Here is a 17297-nt window from a genome sequence, read left to right as displayed (position 1 = left end):
AGTGAATAAAGAAGAAAATTCAGAAATTAGGGATTTTATTTCCTCACTACGCTCACTGCCCAAATGACTCAAAGATTTGTCTAATTCAGCGAGTTGCCTTGAATTATCTAACCTTCCCAATAACACAGCCTCATCTGGGGCAACCACGTCATCTTCATCTGCCACCTGAAGAGACGGGACCCCTTCAGCTGCTAATGCCACTGCCTTCTCACAACCTCTGTCATAGTAGGGCTTGAGAAGGTTCACGTGACACAGTTGCGTGGAACGCCTGCGGTCCGGAGTAGCCAAAAGGTAATCTGTGTCAGACGTTTTCCGCTTAATAGTGTACGGACCTGAAAACCGCGCCTCAAACGGCGAGCCAGGAATAGGCAGCAAAGCAAGCACTCGATCCCCAGGACTGAACATACGCATCTCAGCTTTGCTGTCAAACCTGTGTTTCATTTTCTTTTGCGCCGCAGTGAGATTACTACTAGCCATCTTCCATGCTAGGAACAATTTCCTCCGAAACCCAGAGACATAATCCGCCACATCGCCTGGTTGTTCCGATGGATCCAAATCACCCATCAAAACTGACATTTGGTCACGCACTTTATGTCCAAATACAAGTTTGTTAGGACTAAACCCTGTGCTTTCCTGGACCACTCCCCTTGCCGCCAGCATTAACCAAGGGAGTCCCTCTTCCCAACCTCTCTTTAACTCAAGGCTATAGGCTTTTAATAGTGATTTGAGAGACGCATGATAGCGCTCCAATACGCCTTGGCTTTGGGGGTGATAAGCACTGCTTATATTATGCTTAACCCGTAACTTTTTCAATGCCTCAGAAAAGGCCTTCGACATAAAATTGGAACCTCTGTCACTCTGGACTATTTTGGGTATACCAAAATATGAAATAAAATGAGACAAAGCTTTAAAAATGGATTTTGTGGTGATAGACCTCATTGGATACGCTGCAGGATAGCGTGTCGTTTGGCACATTACAGTGAATAGATAGGCATTGCCTGATTTGGACGGAGGCAAAGGCCCAACACAGTCGATAACTAAATAATGAAATGGTGCCTCAACCGGTTGAATAGGCTGAAGGGGCGCAGGTTTAATTTTCTCATTTGGTTTGCCTGCAATCTGACAAATATGACAGGACTTAATAAATGCAGACACATCGCGCTTAATTTTTGGCCAGTAAAAATGCTCCAGAATACGCAAATATGTTTTATTTACGCCAAAGTGACCTGCCACATCACCATGTGCTGTTTTCAAGACCAAATCACGTAGCTTTTTTGGAACCACCACCTGCATTACCGGACCTGCCACATCACGGTGTGCAGGTGGCGACCACTCACGCAGCAATAGGCCATTCTGGACTCTGTAAGCACTCTCACTGCTCCCTTCACCTGTAACACTCGCCCACAATTCGGAGAGGCTAGAGTCCTCTTTTTGCGCGGCAACTACGTCATCACGATGTAGAGATGGCGGAAGGACTGGCACAAAAGCGATGGGCTCCTTTCGAGGAGGTTTGCGCTCCGCTTCTATCTTAGCCTTTGCGCGCGTCAGCGCACAGCTCGTAAAAACTGAAGGAAATTCTTGCGCGCACTCATCAAATTCAAGGGAAGAACTCGGAGTCACATTAACATCAACATTTGCTTATCACTTGGTTATTTTGGTTTCACTTTTACTATTTTTGAATAGTGTTTCAGGGCCAACAACAGCAGCTATTACTGAATATAATATGGGAAGTCAGATCTTAAATATAAAACTATTCAATGAATTGATGTGCTGTGTCACCTGTCTAACATTTAGACTTTTTTTTAGATTTAAAAAAATTGGATTTCTAATAACACAGATTGCTGAAGATCGTTAAAAGAGAACAATGCCAACTTTCAAGGTCGTGCTTTGTCGAACGTGTTTGGCGCCGTCAGCGTACTGGTGTCCAGCTGGAAGCATCTCACTGATTTTATCCTTGAAGCCTTCTTCACCTGCTGACCCCTACATTTAGCCACCTCTTCTTCCCCGATCTAAAGTTATTTTAGGTATTTACAGCATTATCTACAGTTCCGAATATACAAGGCCACAAGAAAGCACTTGCTTTTACAAATAACCTTTGTGACGCTTTTGTTGGAGGACACTTGTAATGTTATGTTGTTATTGTAGATGCTGAGTCTCTTTTTATAGACATGATCTGCTGCCTTGTTGAGTCTAATTAGCTGTGAATGACAGGTGTAGTTTATCATTTCAATGTTAACATTTGTCAATAAAAACATTCCTCAATAATACCCTGAAGTATAATTAAAACCCCTCCGTGGGCCTCCCGGGGCAGGTATGTGAAATATGCATCAGTCTTACGTGCTGGTACCTGACCACTGTGTTTTACGATGTTCTGCTCTAAAGACAGTTGGGGTAAATGTAGGAGATACAAGACAGACTCGGCAGTCATAGATCACACAGGATGTGAACAATAAAGGCGGCGCAGCCTCCGAGTCAGACAGCAGGACTGTTGAATCTCACTGACTCTGGTGTCTCAGATCAAACTCTGCGGCAATTTTGACTGTTTCTGCATTTGATTAGAGAAATAGAGACTTTAAAGGTCAGTGAGAGACCCCCCCCCCCCCACACACACACACACACACACGCACGCACACAACTGTCTCACATCTGGACTGAGTCGGTGAGTTAAATATAATGCTTGAAAAGTAGAGCCATGCGTGAAACCTACAGGCTTCAGGGTCAACTCAAAGGAAGCTTTGCTCGAACACTGGACCCTCCATGTTGACAAGTGCTGAATATCAAAGGTGTGTCTGCAGCATGGGGCGGACACTAATTTCTGCTGACTAAAGCAATTTGCCTCAACAGCCTTGAGATACATAAAATTTCAGGGCATTTGTTTATACCACCCAAATGTTGTGTTTGAGGGACATAATATGCTTTCATTGATTCATTGATTTAAATGTGTGTGATGTTATGTGAACTGAGGAAAAAGTCCCGTTGACAGTCGTGTGTGGGCGAATGACAGCCTGGAAGGTATTTAGAATGGAGATTTGTACATTTGTCTTGGCAGAATGAAACTCGGTAGGAGACAGATTTAGACTGTATATTAAAAAAATGAAATAAATTCTAATCATCTTTGATAGAAATTGTTCAAGGTCTTCTGGCTGACTTGCCTGATTGAATCTAAAATTAAGCCCTAAAACAAATATAATATGTAAGGAGATTGCCCCAGTTTTATGAATATATAGGGTTTAGTGGGAGGATAACTGTCAAATGAAAAATACCCCAATTTCAGCTCCGATTCGCTGTAAATGTTAAAGCCAGTTTATCTTAAACATGCTTACATGTTGCCTACCTCAATAATGGGCAGGCTCCCACTAGCTGATATTCTTTCTCCACCTATGGTTCTGTCTCCCTGCTGCTTTTGCGTCTCTTCTTTATAGCAGGCTCGCTGATTCCTCAGATGGAAAGCCTCCTCTGATATGAGCTGTCAGTCTGAAAACAGCTGTTTCTTGTCTGGGACGTAAAGTTTTTCATGGTTTCTACAGGAGCCATGTGCTGGATAAATGATTTTGTCTTCATTTATATGCACCGATGTTTAAAACCATATATCATCCTGAAGACAGCATTAATAAATAAATGATGCACAGTATGGAAATAAGTTAATTCAGAGGCAAATTCTCTTCCTTACTTGGGCTTCTTTGTAACCCCAGTCTACCACTTTTACTAACATGCTGGCAGGTAGTCCTATTTTTTAGAGACCCAATTAAATATTTTATTATGGCAGGTTGGTGTTGTAAATGTTTTGTTTCACTGCGCTGGGACTGCAGTCTGGGGACAGCTGTACCTTCATGATGGCTCACACGTAATCTGACTCACTCACACGGTTGATGGACAGCAGTGGTTTCTGCTGTGGCAGGACAGATGTCATGAGTGAATAATGATGCTATTTTCGGTTGATGTCGTCTCTCCCTTGTGGAGTTTACAAGCTTGTCCTTTCAGAAAAAAAAGCCTTAATCAGATGCTAATATAAAAATCTAATACATGTTCTTTTGGAGAACCCAATGCAGTAATCTAGGATAAACACCCTGACCATTACTTCATAGACTCCACTGACCTCAAACTCTGACATTTGCTATCCCTAACACAGAACTCTCACAGGACAGCGTCTGTTGCCGTCTCCATTTCAGCAGCATCTTTACATCAATGCTAAAACAACTCGCTCCCCTACGACATGCGCAGGGCAAACCTGCCACCTCTGCTCTTACTCTGCTCAGTGATTTCATCCACAGATGAAAGGGTGGCTTTTAGGTTTGCTGCAGGTAGCGGTGCTGCACAAAATAGGATTAAAACAAGATTCAGCTCTGCGGTGAGATTCTAACAATTAAAACACACACACACACACACACACACACACACACACACACACACACACACACACAGTGGAACCACCTGCAGACAGAAGTGACTGAAGCACACCCCTCCCCTCTTTTATTAGCACACCATCGGCACTGGCATGTTCTATACTGATGTGCTGTAGGGGTTTTTATGTGTTTAATAGATGAGTTTGCACGGATTATTTCTGCTTCAAGGAACTGAGGTTCATTTGATTGTTTCTGTTGTAACCGTCACAGAGATAACGTGTATATTTCATGTTTTTGCTGCGGGCTGTCATTGGATGTAAACCATGTTGGGGTTTTATGTGTCAGTTGAGGAAAGTAAACCCACTCAACAGCACTAACAGCAGCCCTCACAGCTGTGTCTCAGCTACACATGTCAAATCAGCTCGCGGTCTGTTTCTCAGGTGATCGGGTCAAAGGTTACTTCTGATTCACTTTTGAATCACGATGCATAGGTAAAAATGCAATAAAAGGGGTTGCGCATATGGATCCTCTGTCATATCACTTTATTGTTGTGTCACATTTAAAATTATTTTGAAGGCATCTGTAATGACCCATGCTGTTTTTAAAATAATTTCATATATTAGATCACAATCGTGCTGTGATTGTCCTAAAGAATTCCTGCACGGTCAGATAATCTCGGGTAAAGAGATTCTTAAGTAATGCTTAAAAAGTAAAGCTTAGTGTGCTGTTTATTTAAATATGTGGAGAAATAGTGTTGGGAATCTTTCAAATATGTTAAGCTCTGTAATACTCGAGTCAATTAGACTGAAAACACGGTGAGATAAGCAGAGGAAATGACACCTTCACACTGGAAGAGCGGCATAATTCTCCCTGTTGACACCGTGGATGGCACAATGACTTTTATATGATGGAATTATCATAACGGCGAGATATGATGACCATTAAATCTCCGCTGCGCTTGTGGCTTCACACAAAAATTGCCTTGATTTATCTTGTAACTGTTGCCCTCTAATTTTTTATAACAGCTCATAATGCGACAGCTTGAAGTACATTTGGAATGTATATATATGTACGTAGGATAATACAGCATCTGAATTGCCTACACATTTATATTCTGTTTTGCAAAGGGACATTTAAAGTGCATGTTTCTTTAGTGTAGTGTCCATGTGCACTATTTGAGATTTTACTCCTGATCACCATGCTGTGGCGCCGCTTGACAGATCAGATGAAAAATGGGACTGACCGTGAACCAACTTGCCAAATGACCGCACGTGCACGTTCTTACGTGCTTCAATACTGAATCTCATTCTCTGATCAGCTGAAGACCGGCTCATCAGAGCCATCTTTCCTGGTGGAAGACAATCTAAAGTTTTAGAATAGATGATCAACAAATGATAAAGTTGAGTGTATGCACGTCCCCGCAGCAGAATGGACGGGTAGACTGCAGTGGTCAGCAGCCACACCATTCTTCCTTGGCAGGGTTATTTGGGGACAACAAAAATGTCCCCAAATAATGGTACAAACAATTCTGTCCTGAGACGACGTGCGTGGTTTGTGGACTGTAGACTCTGCTTTATCACACACAGTCAACACAAAGACATTGTCCCCCTAAGAGCTGTCAGTGTGGACTGACATAGAGCAGCTTCACCAGTGTCCATGGGAACGTCATAAGCATGTTAATGGCACCTTTCCGAACGAGCCAGAAATGTAAGGTGCTGACAATAATTCTTTCAATATATATATCACCTTATCTGTTTCTATCTATACTGAGAGAGCAGAGACTCTGGGCTCACGTCATACTTCATTCATGAGGAGGAAGAGGTCATTGGTATCTGCAGCCATGCCTCGAACATTTAAATGCATTGTATGTAACGTGCGATTTATCAGCAGGGTTTGACAATACGGCTCCGCAGCTCACATAAAAGGGCTTCATTTCCTTTGCCGAGCACAACTATTGTTGAGTGCTTCTTCCAATACTCATTTCTCTACCCTAGATTTTCACATTCTTGACTGTCAATGGGATAATAATGGGGATGATGGCTCTCTCATCTTGGGTTTGAACAGCACATCTGTATTTGATTTGGACTGGATTGTTCTGTGGTTTAATTCATTGATAATTTTTTGCTCTTTCTCAAACATCTAAAGACAATTTGTAATGAAGCACAATGTTAAGGTTTGTTTTTCACCTTGTAAATATAATTTTGCACTATTGAAAATGCTGTTTGCAGTAGATTTATACGTGAATATTTCAGCGTAGTACATGCCTTTATTTTTTTGGTGTTGGTCTTTCAGATTCAGAATGCAGATGATGTGCTGATTACGCCCCTGGAAAAATTCCGTAAGGAGCAGATAGGTGCTGCAAAGGTAAGAGATTTACATCACACGGCCACATTCTTACACACAGGCCCAGCCCAGCCCAGCCCCTGGGGCTCAGTCCGGCCATCAATGTAAAAAAAATGCTTATCTAGAGGTGAATGGCTTTGAACTGATATATCACCCACTTGCAACAGGGGGCGCTATTTTAAATTTGGAGTTGGTCAGAATTTCTTTAAATCTTGCATAGTTACTGTCTGATGGTCAGGACGAGTGCTGTGACAAAAGAAAAGTAGATTCTAAATGAAGTGGTTTTTTTTTTTTTTTTTTAAATTAGTCAGGTTTTAAAAAAAGAGTGGACAAGAATGGGTTCAAATGTTTTATGCCTGATATGCCAAAACTCAAATTACTGTTTTCAAAGACTGTGATATTAAGAAACATTTCTCTACCAAGCATGCAAACGACGCCATAAACCTATTGTTGGGGGAGGGAGAAAACTTGTGTTCTATTTTAACTGCCTGGCAACAATTTTAGAAATCAGACTGCCGTCCAAGAGACGGTCACGAATGTTAGCTGCATGCTGGCTCAGAAGCTAGCCAAACACAGCAGGTGGTTCTCGGAGGGTGAGTTTTTGAGAGACCGTAATGTTGCGGCTGGTAGCCTCCTCTGACCTGACAATGAAATTCAGTTTGGAAATATCAGTCTGTCTCGTTGGACCGTTACCAGGTGTCGGGAAGTGATTGATGAAGACTTGTCTGATGAACTGCTGAAGAGAGCAGCTGACTTTGCGCTTTTTTTTCCCGTGCTCTGTATCAGAGCACTGATATCAAAGAACAGCCCAACTACTTATGTTAATACCAGGGATAAGTGATCAGTGTGAAATCCTAGAGGAATTTCTTGCCTTGGAATCGATGAGCAGGACAAGTCGGGGTTGTGACCTCAAACCTCACCGGAATGAACGCCTGGCTTTCGCGAAGGATAAAGAACCGGGTCAAAGATGACGGTACCAGCTCAGGATTGATTTTCCTACACTGCATTTTCCACCAAGAATCCCTGTGTAAATCCGTTGGTGCAACTGGATCGTGTCACCAAAACGGTGGTAAAACCCGTGGATTTGTCCTGGGCCCGAGGGCTCAACCACCGCCAGCGTTCGCTGGCTGAGAATGAAGAAGGGGCTCCATCGTGCGTGGAAGTTGAGAGGAGAGGTCGTGATGTTCCCGAGGAATGCTGGTAAAGCGGAGGAGTTGCAAGGCTTTGATTGGATGTGTGGGTTTGTATTTGGGGTGGAGGTGCTGAGCCTCCCTGGGCTGCCACCTTATCGTGGTGGAGGGGTTTGCGTGTCCCAATGATCCCCCTCCCTGGGCTGCCACCTTATCGTGGTGGAGGGGTTTGCGTGTCCCAATGATCCCAGGAGCTCCGTTGTCTGGGGCTATATGCCCCTGGTAGGGCCACCCATGGCAAACAGGTCCTAGGTGAGGGACCAGACAAAGCGTAGCCCAGGACCCCCTAATGATGCTAAACAACTTTGGTACCAAGTTTCCCTTGCCCGGATGCGGGTCACCGGGGCCCCCTCCTGGAGCCAGGCCTGGGGGTGGGGCACGTTGGCGAGCGCCTGGTGGCCGGACCTCTGCCCATGGAGTCCGGCCGGGCGCAGCCCGAAGAGGCAACATGGAACCCCCTTCCCGTGGGCTCACCACCTGCAGGAGGGGCCAAGGGGGTCGGGTGCATTGTGTTTTGGGTAGCAGCCGGAGGCAGGGACCTTGGCGGTCTGATTCCCGGCTGCACAAACTGGCTCTAGGGACATGGAATGTCACCTCTCTGGTGGGAAAGGAGCCTGAGTTGGTGCGCGAGGTTGAGAAGTTCCGACTAGATATAGTTGGCCTCACCTCGACGCACGGCAAGGGCTCTGGAACCAGTCTTCTTGAGAGGGGTTGGACTCTCTACCACTCTGGAGTTGCCGATGGCGAGAGGCGACGGGCAGGGGTGGCAATTCTGGTTGCTCCCCAGCTCAGTGCCTGTGTATTGGAGTTTACCCCGGTGGATGAGAGGGTAGCCTCCCTTCGCCTTCGGGTGGGGGGACGGATCCTGACTGTTGTTTGTGCCTATGGTCCAAACAGCAGTTCAGCGTATCCACCCTTTTTGGAGTCCTTAGAGGGAGTACTGGAGAGTGCCCCTTCTGGGGGCTCCCTCGTCCTCCTGGGTGACTTCAATGCTCACGTCGGCAATGACAGTGTGACCTGGAGAGGTGTGATTGGGAAGAACGGCCCCCCTGATCTGAACCCGAGTGGTGTTTTGTTATTGGACTTCTGTGCTCGTCTCAGATTGTCCATAACGAACACCTTGTTCAGACATAAAGGCGTCCACATGTGCACTTGGCACCAGGACGCCTTAGGCCGCAGATCGATGATCGACTTTGTGATCGTGTCATCGGATTTGCGGCCGCATGTTCTGGACACTCGGGTGAAGAGAGGGGCGGAGCTGTCAACTGATCACCACCTGGTGGTGAGTTGGCTCCGATGGTGGGGAAGGATGCCGGACAGACCTGGCAGGCCCAAACGTGTTGTGAGGGTCTGCTGGGAACGCCTGGCAGAGTCCCCTGTCAGAAGAAGCTTCAACTCACGCCTCCGGGAGAGCTTTGACCATGTCCCGGGGGAGGCAGGGGACATTGAGTCCGAGTGGACCGTGTTCCGTGCCTCCATTGTTGAGGCAGCTGACCGGTGCTGTGGCCGCAAGGTGGTTGGTGCCTGTCGTGGCGGCAATGCCCGAACCCGCTGGTGGACACCAGCGGTGAGGGATGCCGTCAAGCTGAAGAAGGAGTCGTATCGGGCCTTACTGGCCTGTGGGACTCCTGAGGCAGCAGATGGGTACCGGCATGCCAAGCGGAGCGCAGCTACGGCGGTTGCCGAGGCAAAAACTCGGGCATGGGAAGAGTTCGGTGAGGCCATGGAGAACGACTTTCGGACGGCCTCGAAAAGGTTCTGGACCACCATCCGGCGTCTGAGGAGGGGAAAGCAGTGCACTGTCAACACTGTGTATAGTGGTGATGGTGTGCTGCTGACCTCAACTCGGGATGTTGTGGATCGGTGGAAGGAATACTTCGAGGACCTCCTCAATCCCACCAACACGCCTTCCAGTGAGGAAGTAGGGCCTGGGGACCTGGAGATGGCTCTCGTATCTCCGGGGCTGAAGTTGCCGAGGTAGTAAAAAACTCCTCGGTGGCAAGGCCCCGGGGGTGGATGAGATCCGCCCAGAGTCCCTTAAGGCTCTGGATGTTGTAGGGCTGTCATGGTTGACTCGACTCTGCAACATCGCGTGGACATCGGGGGCAGTGCCGCTGGATTGGCAGACCGGGGTGGTAGTCCCTCTTTTTAAGAAGGGGGACCGGAGGGTGTGTTCCAACTATAGGGGGATCACACTCCTCAGCCTCCCTGGTAAGGTCTATTCAGGGGTACTGGAGAGGAGGGTCCGCCGGATAGTCGAACCTCGGATTCAGGAGGAGCAATGTGGTTTTCGTCCTGGGCGTGGAACAGTGGACCAGCTCTACACCCTCAGCAGGGTCTTCGAGGGTGCATGGGAGTTTGCCCAACCAGTCCACATGTGTTTTGTGGACTTGGAGAAGGCATTCGACCGTGTCCCTCGGGGGGTCCTGTGGGGGTCCTCCGAGAGTATGGGGTGTCGGGCCCGCTGATACGGGCTGTCCGCTCCCTGTACGATCGGTGTCAGAGTTTGGTCCGAATTGCTGGCAGTAAGTCGAACTCGTTTCCGGTGAGGGTTGGCCTCCGCCAGGGCTGCCCTTTGTCACCGATTCTGTTCATAATTTTTATGGACAGAATTTCTAGGTGCAGTCATGGTGTTGAGGGGATCTGGTTTGGTGACCTCAGGATCGCGTCTCTGCTTTTTGCGGATGATGTGGTCCTGTTGGCTTCATCGGCCCGTGACCTCCAACTATCACTGGATCGGTTCGCCGCCGCCTGTGAAGCGGCTGGGATGAGAATCAGCACCTCCAAATCCGAGGCCATGGTTCTCGACCGGAAAAAGGTGGAGTGCCTCTCCGGGTAAAGGAGGAGATCCTGCCCCAAGTGGAGGAGTTTTAAGTACCTCGGGGTCTTGTTCACGAGTGGGGGAAGAATGGAGCGGGAGATCGACAGGCGGGATCGGTGTGGCGTCTGCAGTAATGCGGACTCTGCACCGGTCCGTTGTGGTGAAGAGAGAGCTGAGCCGAAAGGCGAAGCTCTCGATTTACCGGTCGATCTTCGTTCCTACCCTCACCTATGGTCATGAGCTTTGGGTCATGACGAAAGAACAAGATCACGGGTACAAGCGGCTGAAATGAGCTTCCTCCGTAGGGTGGCTGGGCTCTCCCTTAGAGATAGGTGAGAAGCTCTGCCATCCGGGAGGAACTCGGAGTAGAGTCGCTACTCCTCCGCGTTGAGAGGAGCCAGATGGGGTGGCTTGGGCATCTAATCAGGATGCCCCCTGGACGCCTCCCTGGTGAGGGTCAGGGCATGTCCCTCCGGTAGGAGACCCCCGGGGAGACCCAGGACACGTTGGAGAGACTATGTCTCTCGACTGGCCTGGGAACGCCTGGGGATCCCTCCGGATGAGCTGGAGGAGGTAGCTGGGGAGAGGGAAGTCTGGGCTTCTCTCCTTAGGCTGCTACCCCCGCGACCCGACCCGGATAAGCGGTAGAGAATGGATGGATGGTGCTGAGCCATGTAAACCAGCTAAATCTGAAGTTACAGGGGAAGAACACAATGGTCCACGAGCTGTATTCACATGTGTTCAAAGCCAAGCTAATCCCATTTTTCGCCATATTTCCAAATGCTGGTTTCACTGAATGAACCTCCCTCACAGAACCTCTGCTCTGAGATGCCTCCATACTCAGGTCAACCATCGTTTCTCCGGCTCTGAGAAGAATGAACCAGAACTGGAGCTGGTGTCCACTCCCTTTTCATTGGACAGCGAGGAAGCGCCCTCTGATGTGTAACTTGAACTGAGTGATGCCCAGTGTGATCTGACCGGCAGGAAGTTCAGTGAACAGCTTTTATGGCTCACTGAACGAAAAAGCTCTTCCTGAACCTGCACACGTGAGGCAACCTCACAAATGACACCAGACTGTGATGGTCTTGCATAGAGAGGTTCATTGTTCCCATTAACTGCTGGCAAACCTTTCTGTGGACACATACGCGGGTCCATTCGGACTCCTTAGATGCAGACACGTTGTGTCCACGATAATCATTAACTACCAGTGTGAGTATTAACAACCTCTGTTTATTATTTTTCTGATGAGCATTTAAATGCATATTATTATGTCACAACAGTTGGATGCAGCCTTCTCAAAGGTCTAATTCAAAGGCGTTGTGTGTTTTGCCCTAAATAATTAATACAACAGATATTGGTATTTTTCATTAATCAGTGGGTGATGCAGGACTATTAAAGTTTGGGTTATCTCTAAAAATAAAACGGTCTTCCTAAATCAAATTAGTAAACTGAGTGGTTAATTGTAATAATAGTCAAGCGAATGATCCTGTATTTGTTTAAAAGTAGTGTCTGGATATTATTTTCTTCATTAATTCGGTCATTTGAGTCCATATTTGTGTCATATCATAGTGCGTCTCCAGTGAGCTGTGGTGGGTATCAGACAAAATCTTTCGCCAATTTAGAAACGGATAACACAATTGCACAAATTGTGGGCTGACAAATGGCCTACGGTAACCAAATATCTGTAGCTTGAAATAATTCAGCGCTAAATATTTCACATTTCCCTTTCATTTCCAATTGTGTGGCCCTTCACGTACTTTTATAAGTATGGGCCACTGGAAAAAAAATATTGCCCACTCCTGACCTACACAAACCAATATTTATTTATTTATTCCATGTCTCTCTGAGCTTTTGGTTTAGAGAAATGATATCAGAAGCCGTTCAGCCCAATGCTGCTTGAAGGCATCCTGGTTGCAGTCGATATGTTGTTGAAGCCAGAGTTGACTACAAACAACAGTGTGGGTTTGTTGCTACAAGCTATACTTTCATTCCTGGCCAAAGCTAAGGCATGAGATGTAAGCACAGCGGTTTGTTCGCGGTCATTCTCTTGGTGGGCTCACATATGAACAAGCTGCTAGAGCTGAAAGACCACTGCACGGTTGCCCCGCTAAGTCTGTGACTTCGCTGCTAGCTCTCATATCCGTGAATCAGTCGAATGCCTTATAGCCTCAAGGCCACAGAGGGACATTCCAGCATCGTATTCCTGCCTTGCTTGATTTCTTTTCTTAAAAGTAGAACAAGTGTTGTAATGTGTGTTTGGGCTCGTCACGTTTGGGCTGTGGAGTGCTGGATTTGAACTTTGGATTGGAGAGGCATTGTTATTTTATGCTTTGATTTACAGGAACCATTTATTTAGCCAGTCTGCTGCATCATAATTCTCTGTGTCATTACGCAAGCTGTGTTTAGAAATTCCTCTGGGAGAAGACTGTTGCTCTGTCCAAATATTCTTTTCCCCCATCCCTTCATCTGAATGGGTCTGCTGATCCCCTACCCCCGCTGCATCAACTCTTCAGTCCAGCCAGTGTGAGATAAAAGGAGAACTTATTGAGCCACCGAGCAACTTTCCACTGTTCTGAGAATCTTCATGCTGTTTGACCCCTAAAAGCCACTGGGTTTCACATTCGAGTGTTCACTTTTCAAACGGGTAACTCTGACCTTATTTGGGCAAACAATGAGCAACCCGACTGCAGCTACAGAGCGGTGTATCGTAACACTTCTGTGGCCATAACTCCAGTAGACATATTAGGCACAGTCGGGTCACACGAGGTTCATATAAATGTTTTCCTTTGGTGCCATCAAGCCTGAATACATACAGACCAACAAGGGCAGAAGATCATACAAAGTGTGGGAACAGAACTGAAAACATGCATGGCCGAAATCAGTGCAAAACTGAAAGCATCTGTTTCACATCCTTTTCAGTTGAAAGTTGTTCAACAAAAGAAACCACACGTTCCGCACAGAACTGAGCAATGGAAGTCTGTCTTAGTTTCACTCGACTGATTCTTCCTGGTCCTAATTGCTTCTTACAACTTAAGCCCCAGCCTCGGGCCTGAATTCTCTCTGTGTTTTGTAAAATACATAAACATCACGTTTGTGCCTGTAGATGTTTAAACGGACCCCAGGCGCACCCTCGCATTCATAGGAAGGTACCTCAACATGTCTGCCTCTTGGTGGAATCGCTGCTCTGTAAAGTTGCGGTGGTATCTTCCCCTCAAAGGTTGTCAACATGAGGGACACTATGGGGGGTCCTCCCACTTGATGAGTGCAAAGAACGCGTGCAGTCCGAACCAGATGGGAGTCAGATGGCCGCCGTTATTTTGAGCTGACCTCTCACTGCAAAGGGTGACCAGACATCACACATTTCTATGGTGTCAACCTGCTTCATACCACGGAGGTCAATCTAAAATGTGGGAAAGGAACATGAAGGGAAAGCTACATAAATGGCATATATGCTCATATTTCATTTCCTCATTCTTGTGAGCGGAAAATGTCATTCCAGGATTGCAATTGGCGGGCATAATAAGCTATTATGTTCCTCCTGTTCTAGGTGTCTTTACACCATTTGTGAATAACAATAGAGTCGATACATCAAGGAAACTGACTGCTTATCTAGTGCAAATCAACTGGACTCACGAAAGCAACATTAGAAATATATTTCCATTATTGAGTGATGTGAGTATGGCTTACAGGCCTCTTGAGACACAAGAAATATTTACACAGGATGCAGTTTACAGCCATCTATATTCAGAAAGAGCTTGTTGAGGCTTTACATGGAATTACAATTAGGATAATCTGACGAAAGAAGCGTTTTTTCTTTACAAATCGTATATTCCAAGTGTCAAATAGCAGCGGGCCTGATTGTTTGGATTTTTTTAACTTTCTTTTTGCAGTTTGGGCCTCTTTTTCAGTGCTTCAGGAGCAGATGTTTGTAATTATTTCATGTTTCTCGTCCAACAGTTTTTTGCAACCTGTGATGTCTCTATGAAAAGAGAGATTTCTTGGCTTCGCAGCTCGGTAACACAATTCAGGCTGAAATTTGTGTGTTCCCTCTGCCTCCCCTGTGGATGCAAGACCAGCTCATGTGTGGCGAAGCATCAAAATAACCTGGCTGCCACCATTCTGGACCCCTGCTCCAATTAGTTTTTTTCTAATGAGCTCACAGACCTGGGACACAAAGTCTCCCTTTCAAGAGAATCGTGTTGAAATGAAGCTGTGGCAAAAATGCACAGGTCATTACTGCGGTTTGTACAATTGTCAGTACTTGGTATAGAAATTTAATCTATATTCTGCAATATCTGCGGCTCCTCTAAACACACAGACACATTCAACCTCCTCTGCTGCTCATGGTTGTTGCCATGGTGAAGAGAGCTTCAGAAATGATGGTCTCGAGGCTAGTTAGAGCTTGTGTCAAAACGGACACTTTATAGCCACCCCCCAAAAATTTCAGTACATTTGGAAAAGCAGGAAGCAGGAAAAATAACACCTGCGGTTTGATCCGTTTCCTTCCAACTGCATTATGTTAGTAATTAGCAATCTCAGCCATTTTTCAGCCACCCTCAAAACTCTGGTAACAGAAACATGAGACTTTCTAGAGAGAAATTACACTTCAGAGGAATCTGCATCAGAATTTTCTCTTTTCTCTACATGTTTTATTCATGAGAGTGAACAAAGCAATCAGAGGAGGAAATCTCCCAAGCGGAAGGTTCATGTGTGTTTGAAAGTCTTTGGCTTGATCCCTTCTCAGACATTTTACTCCTGGGCTGCTGCCCCAGTGTGTCAGATATGCATCAATCCACACCTTTGACATCAGGTGTGGGGCATCAAAGTGTCGCCCCTGCACTGTTCCCTCAGCTTTAGCAGAATCTTTGCAAATTAACCTGCAAAAAACACAAAAATGGTGAGAGTGGCGCAGCTCGGTGTTGTGGCGTGACTGTAGCAGCAGGGTCCACACATGTCTTTCTAGGATCAAAACAAAGCAATAGACTTTGGGGAACCAGGCTGACTCTCCCCTGAGTCATCCGGGGGATTCTTTTTTCTATCATTTTCTAGCTTGTTTACACCCGGAGAATGATTCCTGCTGTGTTTGCAAACCTTAGCGAAACCTAAAATGCTTAATCTATGGGATCTCTCTTTATACGATTCCTCTTTCTCTTCCTTAAATCCTTTTTCTGTCAACTGTGTTACCATTTTGTATCATTTGTTGCCAGTGTTTTCCATGAAGCCCTTCTTTAGCCACTGGAAAACAATTTCTGGTTAAGGGACAACATCCGTCATGGAGATAAGATGCTGTTCCATAAGTGTATCTAAGGGTTCTGTGCTGGTGATGGTGTTCTCTTGTGGTGTGTTAAACTGCTGTAGGGGTTACTGAGGTAGAACAATGTTCTACTTCACATCACTGGTTAGTAGATTAGACATGCAAAATTTCAGGGCCATGGGAATGAAAACAAACAGGCTGGACCTGGTTGCACTGGCCATTTCCTCACACTTTCCCCACCCCGTGATCCACTCGCCTCTTTATGAGTGTTGGTTCAGCCAGCTGGGTGGGCAGTACTTAATTTTAAAGGTCAGAATTGCAGATGAGACCCACAGATGTGCTGCGTCTGCTTGGCTACAGTTTGATTAAAGCCTGCAAACTGGATTTTGTTTTTTCCCCTTTCGGGTGAAATGTTCAGTCTCCCCGTCCATATGCTTTATAGATGGGCATCTGGCATGAAGATCATTTCCTGTTCCTTCCTCAGAGCCTTCTGGGACAGTTTCTTTTTGGCAAAATATTGAAATAAATATCCACAACTAATAGTGATACCTGTTGACACCAAGTGCTTGATGTTCCTTCACAGTATATATGTTATAGTTTATAAATATATACTGCAGATGTGACATGACAATGTTAAGGTTTAGTAATTGATTGTGCTCTTACTGCCTGTTGGTCGTTACTTTATCTTACACTGACCTGTAATGATGTTTGGCCATGGCTTTTAAATGGCATAGATCTAAAATGTTGTCAGACCCCCACCTAGTGGCAGTTCCTTCACATATGTATCAGGACGGCTCAACGGTTTCTTCATGGCTTGTGTGGATTTTTTTCAGGATGGAAAGAAGAAATTTGATAAGGAGACAGAAAAATACTACTCCACACTTGAGAGACACCTGAGCCTGTCATCCAGAAAGAAGGAAGCGTACCTGCAGGAGGTAAAGCACAAACTATTTTCTACTCTCCAGGATTCCTTTGAATAATGCTGTTATTGTTGGCTTAGCGTCTCCTTTTTAAAAAACAAATCGCTCGTACAATGGCTGCTCCTTTTTTCTGCACACAGTTTCCTGGCAGTGATGTAAGCATTAACTCCACGTGCACGCCCACTATGACCCCCGTCTTTGGTGTTGCACTGACCCTGTTGTGTTTGCTCATTCTTAGGCCGACACGCAGATTGATAAGGAGAGGCAGCTCTTCTATGACGCATCCCTGGAGTACGTTTTCAAAATACAAGAAGTGCAAGAAAAAAAGAAGTTTGAGTTTGTTGAGCCCGTAAGCGAGGTCTTACTTTTACATTTACATTTGTCGATATGAAGTTAGAGGCAGACTCTAAACAGGAAATAAGCATG

General features: G+C 46.0%; 1 protein-coding gene across 2 annotated transcripts in view; it reads left to right on the top strand.

Annotated features, from left to right (window-relative positions):
* LOC130535088 (rho GTPase-activating protein 42) overlaps positions 1 to 17297 on the top strand; it is a 40836-nt gene that overhangs the window by 12470 nt on the left and 11069 nt on the right. For both annotated transcript variants that reach the window (XM_057049926.1, XM_057049927.1), the window contains exons 4-6: positions 6636 to 6707; positions 16785 to 16886; positions 17110 to 17220. In XM_057049926.1, coding sequence (XP_056905906.1) covers positions 6636 to 6707; positions 16785 to 16886; positions 17110 to 17220 — 285 coding nt within the window. The remainder of the gene's footprint in view (positions 1 to 6635; positions 6708 to 16784; positions 16887 to 17109; positions 17221 to 17297) is intronic.

The sequence above is a fragment of the Takifugu flavidus genome, chromosome 12, assembly GCF_003711565.1.
Source record: "Takifugu flavidus isolate HTHZ2018 chromosome 12, ASM371156v2, whole genome shotgun sequence".
Taxonomy (NCBI): Eukaryota; Metazoa; Chordata; class Actinopteri; order Tetraodontiformes; family Tetraodontidae; genus Takifugu; species Takifugu flavidus.
The sequence above is the reverse complement of the archived record's forward strand: the minus strand, read 5'-3'. Positions and strand labels throughout refer to the sequence as shown.